This window comes from Stigmatopora nigra, chromosome 7 (genome assembly GCF_051989575.1).
Source record: "Stigmatopora nigra isolate UIUO_SnigA chromosome 7, RoL_Snig_1.1, whole genome shotgun sequence".
In the NCBI taxonomy this organism is placed as follows: Eukaryota; Metazoa; Chordata; class Actinopteri; order Syngnathiformes; family Syngnathidae; genus Stigmatopora; species Stigmatopora nigra.
Genome location: NC_135514.1, coordinates 6,156,829 through 6,177,761, shown reverse-complemented (window position 1 = coordinate 6,177,761; position 20,933 = coordinate 6,156,829). Strand labels below are relative to the sequence as shown.

Below are 20,933 nucleotides of genomic sequence, written 5' to 3'. Positions count from 1 at the left end.
GTTGTGCTACATGTCACACTGCGGGAATGCCAGCACGACATCTAAAGTCATACACTATTTTGGCAGCAGACTTTATTTGCAAGGGGCCTTGAATAATCTTTCTAAAATTATTTTACTCTCTGCATGATTTATGAAATGCTTCCATCTGCTGCTTTCACTTTGATATTATTATTATCACTACTGTTGTTATTGGATGACCCAAGACACACAGTTAGTTAGATATTTGTACTACACCCCAGACATATTCAGGAGTCTGAACGCTTTGAAACACAGTACAGGCCAAAATAGCAGCCACACCTTGTTTAATGCAGCACAAAAGATTGAAATTAAAAGGAAATTCCAACATTAAACCCTGAAAATAATATTACTCTAAAATGAAACTCATCAAGAGTATGTCAAAAAACGATCCAAGCAAATTGTGGCTATTTATACTGTATAGCAGTATAAAACACCTTTGTAAATAGTTTCTTTTTATTTTTCCTTTTAGTACATAATTCTATGTATTATTTTTTAGGTTAATTCTGTAAGAATCATCAATATATAATTATTCATGAATTTTGTACATGATCTCATGGTTAAAAATGGTTGAACTATAATAAAGAAAATAATGTTTAAGCACAGGAACGGGCAGGTTATATTCGCTGCCATTTTAGAATGAATGCCATGTCAGTTATACCGAAGCACTTTTTATCTAGAGGTAATGTATGGGTTCCCAGCCAGGATGTCGAAATCAGGCGGAAGGCTGTGGACTTATCAGTTTTAGGCTGTGAGGCGAAATGAAAGGCTGTAGAGAGTTCTTTCTTTCTTTTCTATCTTGGACGTTTCAATATAGAACTGTCATACTCCACGGTTTAGTCCCAGTGCCCCGACAAGCTGCAGATCTGGTGCCTGTGTTCTTTTCTTTTCCCTAATGTCACCTTCATTTTTGCCCTCTCTTTTTTGGCTGGCTGGGACCGCAGTGTCTAATTTTTCCACATCCATGAAAGTTTGACCGGAAATGTATGGAACAGGAGACTTTTGTAGGCATATAGTACATTTAGATGACTCTTCAACAAGCCCTCGGCAAACTGGTGTCGGTAGACCATTCACTATACAGAACACTCTGGTTTACTGTCAATGCTTTCTGGCCGGCACCCCCTGTAAAACCCACCTATAGAAACAATGACAGAAATGTCTATAAAACAGAGCAAGCTGGGATCCACAGATGGCTCACCGAACCAAAGGGGCAACAGAACAACCTTCACTAACAAAACATCAAATACTCCATATGGGATGTTTGTTTCTCTACAGAGTATATGATGTAGGAAAAAACAAGAGTATTTTTTCAGCTTGATTCATCCTGCAGTGTTTGTCCCTATCCACATTTTAGTTAAAAATGATTTATGAGATGATGCTATGTAACATTAGAGACAGACCCATTTATAATACTGTACTGCATTACTTACAGCTCACCAGCTACTGGCCACTCAGCACAAATACAGAATGTCGCCAGTTTTGACTGATAATTGGCACTTTGAGTTATTACTGGTACAAGCATTCAAAATAAAAGTAGGAGATGCAGTAGTAGTAATAGTAGTTGTAAAATTGATGGTAGTAGTAGTGGTTTGAAAATAAAAAATACAAGAATAGTCAAGCTATGCTAAAAAGTTGAATTCATTATATGAGGTAGCGCACATATTTTCTTGCATTTGCTCATTAAATTTCAATGGCTTTGTTGCTTACTCAGACCTTCTCTTTGCACAAAGTATACACAGCAGTTTTGCTTCTAAGGCTGGCGCGTATTGTCAGCCCTTTCCACAAGAAGCAGGACTTGTGACTCTGACATGATGATACATTACCAAATCATTTTCACACTCACAAAAGCCCACACAAATCCCTGAGTTTTTTTAGTACTATTTCACACAGTCCTTTATTTTTTAATACAATTTTTAAACTTTACAATTAAAAATATGACTTTTTTTTCCTTATAAGCATTGCCGCTATGAAAATGCTTTCATTTGATCTCATTTATTCTTTTTGAGTTTTGTCATGCCACATTTGATCAAAACCAACACAGTATTTATATGTAATGGTGTCCAAAACCCCTCACAGCAAACTGTTTAATGTTCTTATCTGCTTAATGTGCAGATGCCACTTATAAACAAAATGTGCAATTCATTGCTTCAATTGGGTCTATGAACAGAACCCAGTGATTCTGTTACTGCTCACCTGTTACCTGTTTCATTTTTCCCATCATTCTTTCATTCATTTTCACTACTGCTATCCACACAAGGGTGGCCTGGGGTGCTGAAGCCCATCCCACCTCACTTTGGCCACCATCATTGGCAACACAATTTTGTGCTTCCTAAAGCATGCTGTTTTGTTCCCAAATAAACTCTTTCCCAGCGGCACAGTGGAGTGGTTAACATGTCCACCTCACCATTCTTAGAGGTTTCACTTCACGGATTGGATTGGGCCAAAATGTAATGCTGTACATCTGTAACTTTAGGGTTACTACATGGCCTCTGGCTCTCGAATGTGGAAAGTTTACTAAGCCCACTTTTCACACTTTTTGCAAACCCAATTTATATGCGTTTGAATGCTTAGTTGTTGTTAGAGAGTAGAGAGAGTTAGAGAGTAGAAAACAGGTATTTTTTGGGTTGCCTTTGTTTCATTATTAATACAGCTTCTAAATATTTCATCATTTAATCCCAAATTGTCTAGAAACTCTTCTTCCTTTTGGCACCGAGGTTGTTAAATGTTCATGTCTTTTGAGGTCAAACTTGCGCGGCCTTTAATATGCATATGTTTATATATATATGCATATATATATATATATATATATATATATATATATATATATATATATATATATATATATATATATATATATATATATATATATATATATATATATATATATATATATATATATATATATATATATATATATATATATATATATATATATATATATATATATATATATATATATATATATATATATATATATATATATATATATATATATATATACATACATAGATATACATACATATGTACCTATGTATGTATATGTCTATACTAAATTCATTACCTTATTTAGTTTAAAAAATGTTTTAATTAATATTTTTGTAGGCCAAATGCCATTGCCAGAGTACTACATATATAACCTTGGACACAAGTGCGGGTTGACCATCTCCCAAAACTTTAGCCTTCTACATAGTCTCTCAAGCTACCAGTGGATGCTTGTGTATCCTCGTTAGGGACACCACTCCTGCGAATAAACATTCTCTGAAGAGGTCACAATAGCTCCTATAATTACAGTAATCACCTCATCTCCATAGTGTTTTAAAGACAACTTTTGGAAAACTAAATTGAACGTGAGCTTATATTTTAGTATACTGCTGGTTTATGTGGAGTTTTTTTTTTTTTTTTACGGATGGGCAGGTGTTGTAGCTACATTGCCACAGAAGTTCACTTTACAAACCGCACATGCAGGGTGCCAAGTGTGAAAGTTATTAAAGGATGTACACATTACTGTAGTGCCAAACTGTTGCTGTATGCTCATAACAGTATTATGAGTTTTGTGTTCTTGGTGTACAATTTTTTTGTTTTTGTATTTAATAGAGCAAACGTCAAATTTAATGTCATTTATTTCCCGAATCAAACATATACCCTCTTATTTTCTCTGAAACATGAAATGTAAAACAGGCTGCATTTGTGTGAACTTGGGATCCCCCATCACTTTTAATCCATTTACGCTGAGTAGCAGGGCTCTTCTGGCAAGTAATTATGTAATCACTTTATTCCAGTGGAGCTCCATACGTGTGCCAAGTAATCCTTCCGAGATTGTTTTATAATTTCACTCTGATAGCTTTACACCACAGTTGGAAAATTGTTGCAATTAGATCCACTAGTTGACCAACTTTTTTCAACAATATGATGAGGGCGACGATTACACTAAATTATGTAATTAAAAAAACATTTAGGTAAAGCACTGTGTAGTTACACATTAAAACATTAGTTTTTTAAAATTGAATTCCTTGCCAGGAATTGGATTTCTAAACCTAATATTTTCCAAGTGTGCTAAGCAGGTGTTGTGTACTAAACCATGCAGAAGAATAATTGCTGTCTACACGCGTGTGTTGTGACTCTTTTCTAAGCAATAGGTTTGGATTCGTGCCCCGAACCGCAGCCCCCCACGAATGGCTACAAAGTGGGAGACCGTTACACTGTTGGCGACATGATTTCCTTCCAGTGTGATCAAGGCTTCTCGCTCCAGGTAGGTGAAAATATTCTGTGCCAGTAAAGCAGTTCAACTCAGCTGTCTATGATAAGGGTATTGTATCTATCTGTATAGAGTGACGATTTCATGAAATAACCTGGAGCTATTCTGCTTTAAGTCCACAATACTACAAATATTTTCCCTGTGTGTGTGGCGAAGGAGAGGGTGTCACTTGGGAGGGAAGATTTAGCAGAGAACAGGGATCGTAAAAAGGGTTGAATCAAATATGGATACTGTCTGTACACAATACAGATGTTTCTGAAAATGCTCTTGTATGCCAGTGTGAATTTTTAATTGTGAATATTCAACTGCAGGCTATTTTGTGTGAAGGCTTGCGAATCATTTAAAATTCAAACCGTCACGTGATTATTAGATGGGAGACGGTTGACTAGTTAGCTCTATAACCTTCTAAGGCCATGGGCAATGCATTGAATGACCTTGCTAATCCTGCAGCATTTTTTCTGCAGCTTCTTGTCAGGGTATTTTGCTGGTCTTTTTGTTTTCCCTTCGGTCAACCAACCAGATAGCGAGCAACATCATTAGGCTGAGTATAGAAAGGCCACACACAGACTAGAGGTCAATGCATAATCAAATACATGTATGCATACTATATGTGCCAAATCCTTTTGATTGTGTGTATGCATCTATCTGTGCTTGAGAACATGGCGATACTGAAAATTGATCAGTTTCATATTTCCACATTTTTAATGATAAAATGCATATGAAAAAAAAACTTTTCCTGATCACTTGAAATAGAACATCTAAGGAAAACAAACCTGATCAATGCTTGCACTTCATTTCAGTTTTAGTTGCTTTTGAGAACAGCATCAATGACAATAGCTGACCTGTATTAAGAGCTAAGTAAAGGATAAGGGCAGGTTCAAGAAATTATAGTTGTACTACACTCAGTTGTTATAAATAATTTCCACACACGATCATTTTCATTTCATTCTGCGAAGGCCATTCAAAAATATGGTGAATTCTTTAGTATAAGGACTTCAAATACAGATAGACACTTACTTTTTTCCAGCGTAGTTTCACAGCATTGGCAAACACTGTTTCCTTCTGTGATCTGTATTCCCGCAGCATAAAAATACTAGGATTGATGTCTCCGCTAGATTTTCACAACACTTTTGACTTCATTGTTACTTTCAAACTTTGTGCCAACTACTGTGAACTACTGAAGTAGGTCAAGATACACATAAAGCAAAACGCAGGGGTCATCAGTCAGGAGGAGTAATCTTACATCATGACAACGCATGGCCTCACACAGTAACCCATACGGTGCAGACCATCAACAAGCTGGGCTGGAAACTGCGCCCTCATTTTCTTTACAGCCCAGAGCTTGCCCCTTCAGACTTTTGCCTGTTGGATCCCTTTAAAGTTTTCTCGAGAGACATGAAGTTTGAAAGTGACGATGAAGTAAAAAATGTTGTGAGCGACTGGCTGAGACTTCAATCTCAAGATTTTTACGCTGTGGAAAAATGAAAGCTAGAGGAGCTACAGATGGAGAAAGACTGTGAGGTTCCTATATGCTATATGTAAAAAGAAGAAAACCCAAAATATTTGTCATTCAAAAATAACTACATTTAAAAACGCTTACTGCATTTGTGTATGAGATGTTTCCTTTATCTTACATGTTGTTTTTTTGGTTTGTTTTTCCCTTAAACAGGGTAATGCATATATTACATGCATGCCTGGTCCTGTCAGAAGGTGGAATTACCCTGTGCCTTTATGTCTAGGTAATGTATTTTGCCCACTTGATTTTCACGGCAGCAAAGATTGCACCAAACACCATGTTTACTGTTTCTCGTCCATATTTTATATTTGTCCACTACAATCGAAGTACTACCTCCCAGAAGACTTGTAATTGTGTTAGGGAAAGCAATAACATCACAATGCACTCAAGCTCGGGAAAGATATTTTGGCTGTGTGGGCATGCAGGTTGAATATTATGAATTCTCTTTTCTCCTGCAAATCAATAAGGCTGTTTCCCAATCATATTGTATTGTTTGATTTCTGATAGCAATGATGAGCATCCACAATGTTTCCATATATTTCCTCAGATGTCATTTACACATTTATAGACTTGAGAGGACCACTTTATTCATTCTTCCGATATCTCGTTGTCATAATTCCCTTCAATTACCATTGTTCACTTACACGCATGAACACACAAACGCACGCAAATACTGCACACACCATGTAAACGGTCTTCCCCTGTGGTGTTTATAGTCCACTGAAGACATAAATCCTTGCATTAGTTGACACACGGATCCTTCGTTGGCTTGTGTGTGCGCTCGTTTGCTTGATCTGTTCACATTGAATCCAACGCTATACTGTGTTGCCGATAAACTCACTTGAAAGGGCTGGGCTGTATGCCTACACAAAGTGCAAGTCATCATTTAAGTACCTCTTGTCTGCTCTTGATTTTCAAACAAAGAGGTCAAGCAGGCATCCACTACCCACATATTTGTCAAGTCCCACGATAATCTTTTCTTATGTACTGCATTTCTGCTCTTTGCTAATAGTCCCTTAAGACCTGGTCTCCAAATGCCCCAATGTTTCTAGCCATTTAACATATAAATGAGCCTGTTCTGGTATTGGGAAAGGGAAAGAGGGATGATTTACTGTACTTCCAACTTTACATTGATTCCTCCTAGGGATGCAATCACTCCTCACCTGTGTGTATAGGAGGATGGTGGGTGAAGAAAAAAATAAACACATGAGATGTGTGCATGTGGGGGACAAACACTGCTTAACAAGCTGTGCTTCTCTCATGCCCATTCAAACCTTTTTGTCATTGTTATTCCAATCCAGCACGAAACAATGTTTTTGTTTGTCTTCGGGGCATTGTCGACAATCGTTGCGTGGCAGGAATACACCCCTCCCTTGGTGAAACTGTTCTGCAAAGACGTGACATGTTCTCTCCCTTTGGTTGTTCTTCCTCAGCTCAGTGTGGCGGCTCCATGACAGATTTCAGTGGTGTCATCCTCAGCCCAGGCTTTCCAGGGAATTACCAAAGCAGTCTGGACTGTAGCTGGAGAGTTCGCCTTCCTATTGGCTTCGGTCTGATATATTGATATACGTACATTATCTGTCTCCACGCTCACCTCTCTAGAAATGTCTCTTGCCTATTGTGACCGCCTGTGTCAGATATGAAGCTTATACCTTTATTTAAGATCTTAATATCATACATATAAGTCCTAAGTTTGGACATATACACTAAGTTCTTAAGGGTTACCTTTTAAGAACTTGGAATTGAAGACATTTTACTGGTCTATTTACTTCAGTTTAAGTGAAATGGAGTTGCCCACTCAATGTATATCCTTAACCATTGCTTTCTTAATTTAAGATTGTGGGAACAGTTTGCGAATCCAATGGGGTTAGAAGATTCAGTTGATGCTTCTCATCAATATTTTTCATTGATAAGAGATTTGTTGAACCCCTAGACAGATGTAAAATGTTACCATTCACATTGATTTTTGTGGATATTGCTTTGCAGTTGCAATTTGTGACTTGATTCAATTTTCTTTGTTTATTTCCCCTCATTAACTCTTGTTTGTACTATTTCAGGAATCCATCTGCAGTTTTTGAACTTCTCCACAGAGCCAGTTCATGACTACCTTGAAGTGCGCAGTGGAAGCTTAGAAACTGGAACTGTCATTGATCGGTTCAGTGGCTCTCTGGTACCCAACTCTCTGTTCAGCACCACCCACGAGACTACAGTCTTTTTTCACACTGACTACTCCCAAAACAAGCCTGGATTCAACATTGTCTATCAAGGTAACGTCAAGGAAATAAAAAAAAAGGGCAGAATGATTTCATTGTTGTAAAAATAAAAAGCTACGTTAAACAGAACATTAAGCAACACATAATAGTACATTGAACAGTTGACTGAGGGTCTGCTAATTAATAAATGTAATAGTTGTAATAATCATTATGACTTCTTTTACTACCGGTTTACATTGTCATGGGCGCAGAATGAGATTCCATAATTAGGCATGTGGCAGAAATGTAGTGTGCAGCTTGGTGAAGAAAATTCATAGAGCGTTTCAAACACAGATGACATTTCAAACCAAATATTTGACTTAAAGCATATGATTACACAATGATTAATATGCATGTTCTCATTGTTCCTATGTAAATTAATCTTAAAAATATTTTTGGGGGACTAATAATTTTGTCTAACTGAAATTTTGTTTGCCAAAATATAGTCAAAATGTATTCCTTAATTTTATTTTGAGCTCAATAAAATTGTCAATCATTGTTTTGTAGTTTAGTCTTCTACTTTCTATGCTTGACAATGAATAACTGAAAATGATGTTAAATAAGACTGAATTCAATTTAGGTCCTCATTTCCTTCCATGACTGAATTTCAACATGATCTCTTACAGCTTATGAGCTCCAAAGGTGCCCAGATCCACGACCATTTCGTAATGGTATCGTAATTGGCCAAGACTACAGTGTGGGGATGACCATAACTTTTGAGTGCCTCCCTGGTTATACATTGCTTGGAGAGCCTTCACTTACTTGTCTGCATGGAGTCAGCAGAAATTGGAATTACCCCATACCTCGCTGTGAAGGTGAGTGGCAAGCATGTCCATAAACACCCTTTGGTTGTCTTTACCAACTGCAACTACAAATTGTCTCTAGTCTTTTTTTCTCCTGTGCACACGAGGGCATCTTATACACTTTTACCACCCACATAGCAAGTTTATTGCACTATAAACGGATACAGTCCATTATAATGATTTATGAGTCATTTGCAAGTCTTTTATTGCAAGGCCAATCAAGCCCATCTCTAGTAAATTTTCAAGGTGAATCCTCATATGTTGCTCAGGGTTGATATATTATGACTTACCCTAATCTTCTTAAGTGATCCCATGAAATACACAAGTGCTTTGAAGGTTTACAACATAGTTGGGAGTTTTAAAGGGGTTGGGGTAAACAGTTTTTTTTCTTGCGTTGTATAGCCTCACATTACTCCCTTACACAGAACCTATTAAAAAGTCATACCATTGTTCTATGTTTAAGATACTTATGCATAATGGTAGACTTAAAATCAACCCACAAAACATGATAGTCAGAACTTCCCTAGTGTGTGGAATTAGTCTAGCATCTACAGGTGAGGCTCACTACTACTTTTGTATCTGTAGTGGTTCCTCTGACATTTCCACACATCTTGTTATCCCAATGTACCGTGCAAACTGAGAAATGTCTCTTTTTAGTGAGTTTTGTCTAAAAGTAACAACTAAATTCCAATTGTACTTTTTGGCTTTTGATGAATCAATTCGCCAAGAAAATAATTTAATAGGGAAAGAAACATGTCTTCAGGGCAGTTCTTTGGCTTCTACTCCAAGTTCAATTTAAAAATTTAACAAGTTCTCTCAATAGAACTTTGACAGAAAATAGTGTCAAAATCACTCTGTGTCATCTCACTCATGGCAAACAGCGGCATCCATACCCTGAAGTTGTTTTCTGTCTACTGAATTATTATTATTTTTTATTTCCTCTTTGATAGCTCAATATCTTGGTGCTATATTTACTTGAACAATTTTGATGGCAAATAGACTACAAAAAATGAAATTTGCTTTTTGTAATTCCAGCTCTCTGTGGTGGTAACATAACATCAATGAATGGCACAATTTACTCTCCCGGACATCCAGCTGAATACCCCCACTTCCAGGATTGCTTGTGGACTGTCAGAGTACCTCCTGGTTATGGCATCTACATCCAATTTTCTACCATAAATACTGAGCCTATCTATGACTACATCTCTGTGTGGTAAGTATTCTTTCTTGTTTTTCGTCCTTATCATTTCCTTCACTTCCATGCTTCTTTCCTCACTTTCTACTTATGGAATTATTTTTATTATGACTAAAAACAGCAACAAAAGAATATACAATATGAAAACTATTAAAACCATTGAACTAGTAACTAATAAAAATTAACAAAAAAGTTTTGTGTTTTAAGCATGGCATATGAATTAACCTTTTTGAATGATAAATTCTGCACTAGATGACCTTTGACATATAATGTTACAAACATGATTGGTTGAACATGTATAAATATTCCCAAGTCAAATGCCAAGAGGTCAAATTATTTTTTGTTTTAAATTGTATTTGTTCACTGGATTAAAATCAAATCAATCAAATCAAATCAAAAGCCTTTATTGTCATCGTACACAGCTGCACACAACAAAATTGGTGGTGCTACATGTAGATAAAAACAGTACGTAGATAAAACACTGCTCTGAAGATATCAGATGATTGTCTTCAACCAAATTCTTAGCGGTTCTAACATGATGGTTATTGGATAAAATACAGTCATACCTCTATTTACGAAATTCTCAAGTTTGGATTTTTTTTTAATATTCAAGTGAATGAGTTGAGATACAAAAAAGATCCAAGTTAGTTTTGATCTTGGCAGACAGACCAAGAACAAAAAAAGGCCATCCCTCTAGTAGCTGTCATTCTTTGTCTTGACCTTCCTTTTTGTCTCTCTGTGGTTTAGTGAGCTTTAGACAACCATGAAATGCCTACATGTTAGATAGACAACAGATATGCTTCCAACCTTTCATAAGTTTAAAAGTCAATGTATGGGACGAGGAAAGACTTAGAAAGCACAGTTTCAAATGAATAACTATATTTATTTATTTATGTCTATTTAAAAAAAACAATCTCCCCTAACGGCCACATTTCATTTCTTTTCCCTTATGGTTGTCTGCCATTTTGCTGATTACTCTGAAACTGAAATGCAGTTTGACTTTTTATTACATGAGATTTTAAGAGCGCACGCACACACACACACACACATACACACACACACACACACACACATGCTGAAATGCATTTAAAATACATCAATCAGGTGAGCATGACAGCAATGTGAACGTAATGTAATGAAATGCAATTGTCTTGCAAAGAAATAGTCTTAATATATCATACAACGATACATTTCACATTTGTCCTTTGAAAAAAGTAGCCACCCTTGTATTTTTCTGAGCGACAGAATGGATAAGTAGCTAAAAAAATGATTTGGTTTTGTCTGTGGAATGTCAGTTTTCTTCCATTAAATTTTTAAATGATAGCTGAAAGGATTTTCTCATAGGAGCATTGTACAATAGAAAATTGTGTGGGTTGCTGTCCAGTGCTGAAATGATTTTTTTCCTTCTTTTTTTAGCTTTGGCTCACCAAAAAGCCCTGCCAGTGTTAACCTAACTGATCTGTGCTCATGAACTCATGTAGCCTGCTCTGATGAGAAGTCAAAGCTTTTAAGAGAAAAAAAAATCCAATCTGGCATCTGTTCCAGAAGTACTTTTTTTTTTTAGGCTTTATTAAAAAGTTAATTTTCCAAGTTTGTATTTTTCAAAACGCACCAGTATTTTCCATTTTATCACACATGATTAGTGTCTGTAAGTATCTTCCTTTATTGCAAATCATCTATATCTGTACTGGCCCCTTTTAATTTCCTCAAACTCTACCTGGGGATCATGTGGTCCACGAGCGGATCATAAATGTTTAACAGTATTCTTGTTATAGCCATGAACCCCCAGGTCTAGATGTACACTATCTACAAAAGAGAAGTATTTCAGAAACAGTCTAGCAATTACAGTTGAAGTCTGTGCTATCTCAACTGTCACCCTGAGAAGAAGCACTGATGCTGCAGAAAAAGCACTCTGAAATTTGCTCAAATGTCTTCCTCCACTTTGACCCCCAACCACCACAAGCACCTCATCTCACCTGCTTGTATCTTTGAATCGCCTTCATTGTGACACTCAGCTGACATTTCAGAACTGTGCCACAAGTCATTTTCACACTCCCTTCAACTGTCAGTCAGTGGACCGAAAAGAAAAAAAAATCCTGTAATTTGGCGTCAACACCAAATGTCAAACCTAGATGCTGTCCAGAAGACACGTTATACCAGACAGCCCGACAACATTCACAAACTTGCTTTTTATGGAAACTGAACCACACTAAGGATTGTGTCCAACTATTGAAGTGTCTAGTACTGCCCTATAATCTCAGTTTCTGAAACATTAAGAGTTTGATAGTCTTCCACTGAAATAATATTTTTTGTTTTGTTTGGATACATTTACCTTTTGTCAAGTTAAATTGAATCTATTGCACTGTTTTGAGGAATCCGGAACCTTCTGGTTAGAATCCTTTCATTTCCCAGATGAATGATTGAAAATTGTCACTGGCCCATTTACGGCGACATCAAATTCTTTAAGTCAGTCACACCAATTGCTGGTGTACATCTTTTATAGTATCTACAAAGACTAAGATTTGCAAAATCTGTACACTATCATATCTCTCAAGATTAATGAATCATGCTAAAATAATCTACATGCATATACTTCACTGAGAATGTTGGATGCTGTTTAGAAATATCCCTGGTTTGGCAGAAAGATCACAGGTATGTTTTGCTAGCAGTTCCATATTCAAGTGTTTGAGCAAACATTTTTTATGTTTTTTGCTCAAAACCTTCGCAAATTAATCCCACACGTCTTCTTTCTTATTGGATCCTTTTCCCTTTAAAATGGTAATGTAACCCACACTTATCCTCCTCATCATGCCCGATCAAGAGACACTTTTCCATACCATACCCATACCCACTTTCCTGTGTCTGTATTCTCACCTTTTTGCTACTGTGACAATGAAATTTCCCAAATATGGGATGAATAAAGTTATCTAATCTAATCTAATCACATTCCTGCTTACTTTGTAGGGATGGACCAGATCAGACCTCACCTCAGATTGGTCAATTCAGCGGTACTTCGGTGCAAGAAGGCATTTCCACCACTGCAAATCAAATCCTCATCAAGTTTCACAGCGACTTCAGTACCAGTGGCTTCTTTGTGCTGAATTATTATGGTAGTTTTCTCTTTCATATCGGAGTTTAGACACTCTATAAAGATGAAGTAAATAAGTAATAAGTCAAAACTTTGGCACTCTAAAAATGCCCCGGCTTAATGAAGTTAGAGAGATACATTTTTATTATTTGGCCTACTTCATTTTCAAATGCCTTGATGCATATTTTTGGCAGCTAATAAAGCACCCATTTTGAACATCACTCAATTAAAACGAAAATGTCCCGTATCTCAACTAAATTAGAGATTGGATTTTGATGGTCATAGAGAGTGAAAGATAGCAATTTATGTTGTTATCAAGATTCACTTATGATGACATTCATTTCCTCTGCAGCATACCAACTGCGAACCTGTCAACCACCGCCTCCTGTTGCCAACGCTACAGTTTTAACTGATGATGACCTCTTTGAAATAGGTTTGTCTTATTGTGGGATGTCGTCCTTGTTTTTTCTGCATTTCTGAAGTTTTGTGTCAACAACATTTTTGCTAGCAAGTCATCCGTCACTTTTTTTTTTTGAACCGTTGTGAGAGTAGTGACGTGGAAATCAAAACTGCTTGTCATTTTGTATGACGTGCCTGAGGAATGGATGTCAATCTTCATTACATGTAAAATGTGTTTGTGATCACTATAGTGAGGAAGGCATGTGCGTCATAGTGTGTGTGAGGCGTGAATGTTGTTTTTATTACAAGCCCCCCATGCACAATTCTAACCTCTACGTGCTTTGTGCGTCTACATTTCTCGCTTTAAATGACCTCACAGGGGACATCATTCGGTACACATGCCTGCCGGGCTTCACCTTGGTAGGCAGTGACATTCTAACCTGTCGACTTGGAGAGCGCCTACAGATGGATAAACCCCCGCCAGTCTGTCAAGGTCGGTACTTTTATTAAGTATACGATCTTAATTGTATGTTATCACTGGTCATTATTGATTTCATTAGTATAATGTTGAGTCAAATTTCTGCACATAGATACAAATTTCAATGTGCCTGGTTGTACAGTTCACAGTTCTGTTGCGTGCGTGTGCGTATTCATGAGTGTCTGTGTGTTCACACTCTTGACACCTGCCTGCCAAGGTTGAGTGCAGTCTGCAGCACCTCTGCTGATGCATCATTTAACAGACAACCTCTAGGGTCTCTTTTAGCAAGGTGTGGCATCAGCAGCTCTATTAATTCATTGACATAGATATAGACATCAGTGACCCAGGATCATAAACTTGCTTTTCCCCTATAGTCAAACATTCAGGATTAGCAGCTTTTATCAAATAGTATGGAATTACATAGAATAAATAATGGAAAGACACTATTATTTTTCAGGGATGTACTGTTTTGGCTTGATTTATTATAGTATTGTTATAATTATTTTATTTTTTCATTTTGGACACTGCTCATCTTTGTCAGGGGGTGCTGGAGCTTATCCCAGCTGACTTTGGGCGAAATGCGAACTACAGTTTTGACGGGTCGCCAGTTGTAAGGCACACTGAGGCAGACGATCCCTTTTTTTGTCAACCAGAATTCCCAGTCTTGACAAGTTTACGGATTTGATCCTTCAATTTCATTCACATCTCAATTACTCACTGGTATATGAATGTATGTACACTGTAAAAAGTTTTATGATTTGACATTTGAACTAAAATGTTCATTAAGGGAACTTCATTTCATGTTTGAGATTTGGACTTCTTGGACTGCCAAAAATTGGCCACCAATTCCTGGTGCCACCCACCTGGTGCCCGTAGTTAGCTGGGATAGGCTCCAGCAATCTCCACGACCTTTGGCGAGGAATGGCGACTCAGAAAATGAATGAAGGAATTTGCTGATGCTCAAAACCTTCAATTTCTAAGCACATTAGATGTACTTATCAGATCAGCCTTGTTTAAATGATTCATAACTGTAATTTTAACCCAAGGCTTCTCAACTGTGAGAAAGATATGTCAATCAATTGGGCAATATGAATCTGATTGAATTGTCTGATTAGCTACTAGAGGAGATTTCAGTCTATTTTGCCATCATTACCATTCTGCCTCATCTTTTCAAGTGATGAAAAGGCCAGTTACTGTTAAAAAATGTTTAATAGGTGGTATAAAATTAAATTATCAAAATGATCCATCACCAGGCTGTGTTGCAGTTTGGAATAAGGAGAAGATTATTATGATTCTAAACAGGCGTATACCTCCTTCACCAACTCCTCCTCATGCTCTCTAGGGTCGACTGTAAACATGGCAAAGGCAATACATAAAGGCCCTTTTTAGAATGTGACAATTTTATTTTCCATTTGATTTTAATGTTGCTTTATCACTCATACGTATAAGTTGCTGCATGTGTGATCCTTTTTGCTGGTTTCACAATTTTTATTCAAGTCAGATTTCTTTGCCCAAATGCTTCTATATTAGGGCTGACAAACATATTTTTGTTATGGGCTGCTAGTGGGTTTATTAAATATAAAAAATATGTTAAGAAAAATCTTCTTTTGAGCCTCTAAAAAACTTTTAGGTTTTAATTAAAAATGAAAAACATTAAATATTTATTTATTTATTTATTGTAATAAATAAAAGGGGGAAAGAGCAAGCATTCTCAGTCTTATTTATTTTTCCACAACATTGTGACACCTGCGGCAGCAAGCATGCATTTGAGATCTTGGAGACAATCCCTACACTGTATGTCACGTAATTCATAATATAAACAGCAACAGCGAAATAGTGGAATTGACGATAAAGATCCGGACATTACGTCTAGCAGTGTGAGCAAATGTGTTGACAAATTATGTGATCGCATGTCATGTTTGGAGGAATTATTGTCTTCTTCCCGCCATCTATTTCAAGACACAATACAAGTTCATGACACCGTGTTTGTTCAAAACAGAATAGCTGTGTCTTTAAAACAACAAGAAGATAATAGAAGGTTGCTACGACATTCTATTCTACCAGATCTACCCCATCACAATGGTAATCACATTGCAATGAAATAATTAGAAACTTGAGGTTGGCAAGGCGGTACTTCATTATGAATTAAACAGCAATCCGTGGCTACCTGCTCAAGGATTTTTAAGACTGAAGAAAGGCAAGGTCCATAAGCCTAATTAGGTGCTTCGATTTTAGTCTATGGGACAATACAAAGGTGATCCTCTTATTAACCTATGTGAGTGATGCATATGGAAATTTCTTCAAGGTCCTCCAATCCAAATTCACCCAAATTGAACAGCTAAGTTCGTCGGCTATGATAAAACATTGTTTTTTCTGACAAGAAAAAGTTCCAATTAAATACATGCACTATCTACTATGCAAAAGTAATAGATAGCAGTACATATTCTGAATTGTGATGTGGGTCCACTTACCTTTCTTGAGACTCATATTAGAATAGTAAAGCCTATTTTAAAAGGTGTTTGTTCCTTGACATTTTCATGGATCATCTCATTACTGTCATCAAGAATTCATTACTTTTCGTTTTATTGGATATGTTCTGGCCCCATGCAACCTCTTAGACAAAACTAATTGCTTTCGTTGGGACATGTAAAGTTGAACTTTATGAGTTGACCTGCTATTCACATCCACAAGAATCCTGTAGAAATGTTGTAAAGGCCCTATTGCCTTTAGGGTTCTTGCTGATAGGGCAGGAACAAACATATCATTCTCCTGTGTTCTAACTTTTGTTTTCAGTTAACACTTCAAATTAGTGTCATTTTATGCTTACAGATTGACACTAAATAGTGCATGTATTGCTACCTTACTTTACCCTCAAACATGTCTTGAGTTTTAGGATAATTCCGGGAGACACATACCAACCTAACACTACAAATTGTGTACAAACACATCCGATATGTATTCACCATGAACGCAAGCCTGCCATCATCAATGCACATCAACTCATACCTACCAAATTCAATCTGTCAACAGAAAGGTTGCCATGTTAAACATGGTTCACTGTGTTGCTCATAAAAACAGATTCAGAAACTCATTTTTTGAAGTTCTAAGTTAGGCTTTCCTGATTAAATCATTGTTGTTTATAGAAACATTGAAGTCAAAAATGTTTCATTTGATATCCTAGTTATTAAAAAAATGTTGTATTTACTTTTGTGGTTTGTTTGAATTTTACTGTGCAGAATTAATACAGTTTGGGTAAACTTGTTCAGTCAAGTACCTATGACTATTGAATTTTTTTGTTTTTCTGTTACATAATGGCCTCTAGTAAACAAGAACTTAAAGAACATTTTTTTGCTTCTAAATCTTATCTGTTTTTCAGTTCAATGTCCTGCACACGAAGTCCGTTTTGACTCAACAGGGGTAATCTTGAGCCCTGGTTACCCGGAAAACTACCCCAACCTCCAGATGTGCTCCTGGTTAATAAATGTGGAAAAGGGTTACAACATTTCACTGAACTTTGAACTCTTTCAGACAGAAAAGGAGTTTGATATTTTGGAAATATTTGATGGTGAGTTTGCAGTCCAAATTTTTAAAACTATTCTTTTTTCTGTGTACTGGATTTCAATTTCACCCAGATACAGAATCTCAGAACATATCTTTGTGCCTGTTCCGGTCTGTTTGTCCAGGTCCGAACATATATAGCCAGAGCCTTGCATCTCTGAGTGGTGACATTGAGACACCATTCAATCTTACCACCACTGGCCATCAGCTACTGCTACGTTGGTCGTCTGACCATGGTACCAACCGACGTGGCTTCCACATCAGATATGTGGGTGAGTATCAAAGTATGTATCCAATTTATGATTATTTTCTCTTTATTTTAGATCCAGGTCATGCATAGTGTAGTATGTCTCCAAACTGTAAGAAATCAAATGAAAACTCCCTATATTTATTTTCATTGGGTTTAAACCGCATTTTTTTAGCAGCATAATGTCTTGAAAATTTAATTGTAGAGCATACATCAGGGAGAAGTGGGTCGAATCTTATAATACAAGCTTCAACAAATGCACTTATTGAGTGTTATTAATAGAAAAACGCATGTACTACAGTGGTAATTGTACCACTATTCCAGATCCTTTGGAGTACATTGTTGGCATTAAAATTAGTCATTTTTTGCAATATAGTCATAACACTATTTAATCAGGTTGCATATTACATATTTTTATTATTTTATTTTTTATGTGTGTTGAGCAAAAGTCAAAAACATATCCAAATCATTGCGTATTTGTATTGTGTTGGCATGTGTTCCAACTTCACTCGGATTGGAGTTTGAATATTGCAATATTCCACACATTTAATGACAATGATGTCTGATATCATTTGTCACATTGCCTTGTGGTTTGGAGATATAACTTACTAGTAGTATGTTACTAGTTATTATTCAAATAGTCATTTCAGAGAAAGTAATGTGAACCCTAGCCATTATTGTTACATTTTAAACAATGAAGAAAAATAAGATTGTCTGGGGCAGGCTTGCATGTTGTTTTGTACTCCATTTCAAAACGCTTTAAATTTGTAATTCTCAGTTTAATAACGCAGGTGGTGCACGGCAATGTGGGAATCATTCATTTGAGATGCATCACAAAAGATTCATTTTTCATGTGTGCTCCATTATATTTAATACTTGGGTGTTACAATAAAAGTCAAGCCAGTATGGTAAATTTGTTTAGATTTTTTTTTTTTAAACTCATCATTGACTTTATTTCCCTAAACTGTTGCACAAACCAGTATTAAAATGCAGGTTTAAGTCTATTTTAAAGCAAAGTAATATTTAGGATTGGTTTTCTTGTTTGTCTTTCTATTTTTCCCCTACTCCTCTTACTTTCTCACTTTCATTCGTCCTTCGTTGCCTTTTTCTTCCCCAATACAATCTCATTGGATTTTTCCATTTTCTTTTATAGCAATGTACTGCAGTACCCCTGACTCTCCACAGCACGGTTTTGTGGTCAGCCAAACTGGGGGTCATGTTAACAGCACAGTGCGATGGGCCTGTGACAGGGGGTACAAGCTTATCGGAAAGGGCACAGCGGTGTGCAAGAAGACCACCTATGGCTACTACACCTGGGACACGCCAGTTCCTGCCTGTCAAGGTGAGCTTATCGAACACAGGCAACTCCACACACATTTTTTTTTACTCTCTACAACACTCGCACTGAAAAATTGCATTGCCATTTGGGTTTATTTGACTGTTAGCCAGAGAGGAAACAGGAATCAATCCACTCATTTTATGATACTCACCACCTCTTTATATTACTTTGCCTAACTTCCCATTAGTATGCAGAGTCCACCTCCGTTTTTTTTTGTTTTTTTGTCGACTAGACTAATTGGATCCTTGGATGCTCACACGAAAATGCCTGTGTTTATATTTGCATGATTTCATGCTGAAGTAGAGAAGCAAACTCTTCCAATAAACACTGCAGATAGGGTACAACCATCACCCAATGAATTAGATAGTTACCCCCTGCGAAAAAACATTAGTTTTCCCAGCAACTGATCTTTTGACAGAACATGAATACTGAAGAAAATATGCAATGAATAATGGATGAAAGTGAATTGAATCCCCAGATAGTACAGATTACTTATCTGCTGTGATACCAGTATCGTAGTTTGAATGGAACCGTTTTTGTGGAATCGCTGAGACTAGTGTCAGTCCAGTACTGTGACAGCATTGCTACAGTCATTGTTGAGCATGCATGTGTTAGACTTTGTTTTTCAGTGAAAAACACTTCACACCTGGGATGTTTTCCAAAAGCATAATAATTGCACACTGCTTGTCCAAAACACATGAACTCAAACAGCAGCAAATGATGCAGATGTATTCATGCCGATATTGTCCATCTGCTTTCCTCTGGATGTGAGTGATCAAATTATAGTCGCATTGAATTAATGAATAATAAAAAATAAAAAAAATAAAAAAATCGAATTACTTTATATATATATATATATATATATATATATATATATATATATATATATATATATATATATATATATATATATATATATATATATATATATATATATATATATATATATATATATATGTATGTATGTATGTATGTATGTATATATATTCATATATATATATATAACAAAGTAATTATATTTCTCAAATTTTAATTTGCTCGTCTTTTTTTATTCATTTTTTCTCTTGTCTAGAAGACTCAGTAGCCCATAATATTTCATGTCCTTTGATCTTGGAACAGAATTTAATTTGGCGGAATTACAAACCCTATTCCCAAATTGGCATGACGGACACTTTTCAGCCTTATAATCAGTATGTGTTGAATTGTGAGCAAGCAGAAGTGAAATGGATCTTCATTGATTCTCTTCGGAGTCGTGAAGGGCAAAATTGTGGCTGTAGGCCATATTAGCAGATTTACCTTTTGACGTCACTCAGTATGCAGAACCACTGCTCCATTTTATTAGCCGTTTTTTTTTAACTATATTTTGAACTATATTTTGAACTATATTTTGAACTATATTTTGAACTATATTTTGAACTTGAGTATTAGTCGCAGGCGCAGCCAAACTGTGAAACAAAGTGCGACCTTTAGTCCAAAAAGATACAATACTATATACCGAGATACATTCCAGGCAGTTTCCTCCCTGCAGAATCCATCTCATTTGAGTGTCTGCATAATAGACACCTTTCAAAGAATGTCGCCTTGCTTCCTTCCTGCAGCTGTTTCATGTGGCGTGCCCAGTGCGCCAGTCAATGGAGGTGTTCTTGCTGCTGATTATTCCGTGGGCACACGGGTGACCTACTTTTGCAACAGTGGTTACCGGCTTTCCTCCAAAGAGCTAACAACAACAGTCTGCCAGCCAGACGGTACCTGGAGCAACCATAACAAGATACCCGGATGCATCCGTGA

At 36.5% G+C, this 20,933-nt stretch overlaps 1 protein-coding gene across 2 annotated transcripts in view; it reads left to right on the top strand.

Moving 5' to 3' along the window:
* LOC144198896 (CUB and sushi domain-containing protein 3-like) overlaps positions 1-20,933 on the top strand; it is a 161,106-nt gene that overhangs the window by 79,402 nt on the left and 60,771 nt on the right. Inside the window, exons 38-50 of one of the 2 annotated variants that reach the window (XM_077720109.1) lie at positions 4,146-4,264; positions 5,940-6,009; positions 7,220-7,336; positions 7,844-8,053; positions 8,665-8,853; positions 9,877-10,054; positions 13,001-13,146; positions 13,477-13,557; positions 13,903-14,016; positions 17,378-17,566; positions 17,685-17,831; positions 18,960-19,148; positions 20,744-20,929. In XM_077720109.1, the coding sequence (XP_077576235.1) occupies positions 4,146-4,264; positions 5,940-6,009; positions 7,220-7,336; positions 7,844-8,053; positions 8,665-8,853; positions 9,877-10,054; positions 13,001-13,146; positions 13,477-13,557; positions 13,903-14,016; positions 17,378-17,566; positions 17,685-17,831; positions 18,960-19,148; positions 20,744-20,929 (1,935 nt within the window). Of the gene's footprint in view, positions 1-4,145; positions 4,265-5,939; positions 6,010-7,219; positions 7,337-7,843; positions 8,054-8,664; positions 8,854-9,876; positions 10,055-13,000; positions 13,147-13,476; positions 13,558-13,902; positions 14,017-17,377; positions 17,567-17,684; positions 17,844-18,959; positions 19,149-20,743; positions 20,930-20,933 lie in introns of both variants that reach the window. The other variant, XM_077720107.1, reaches the window with a different exon arrangement.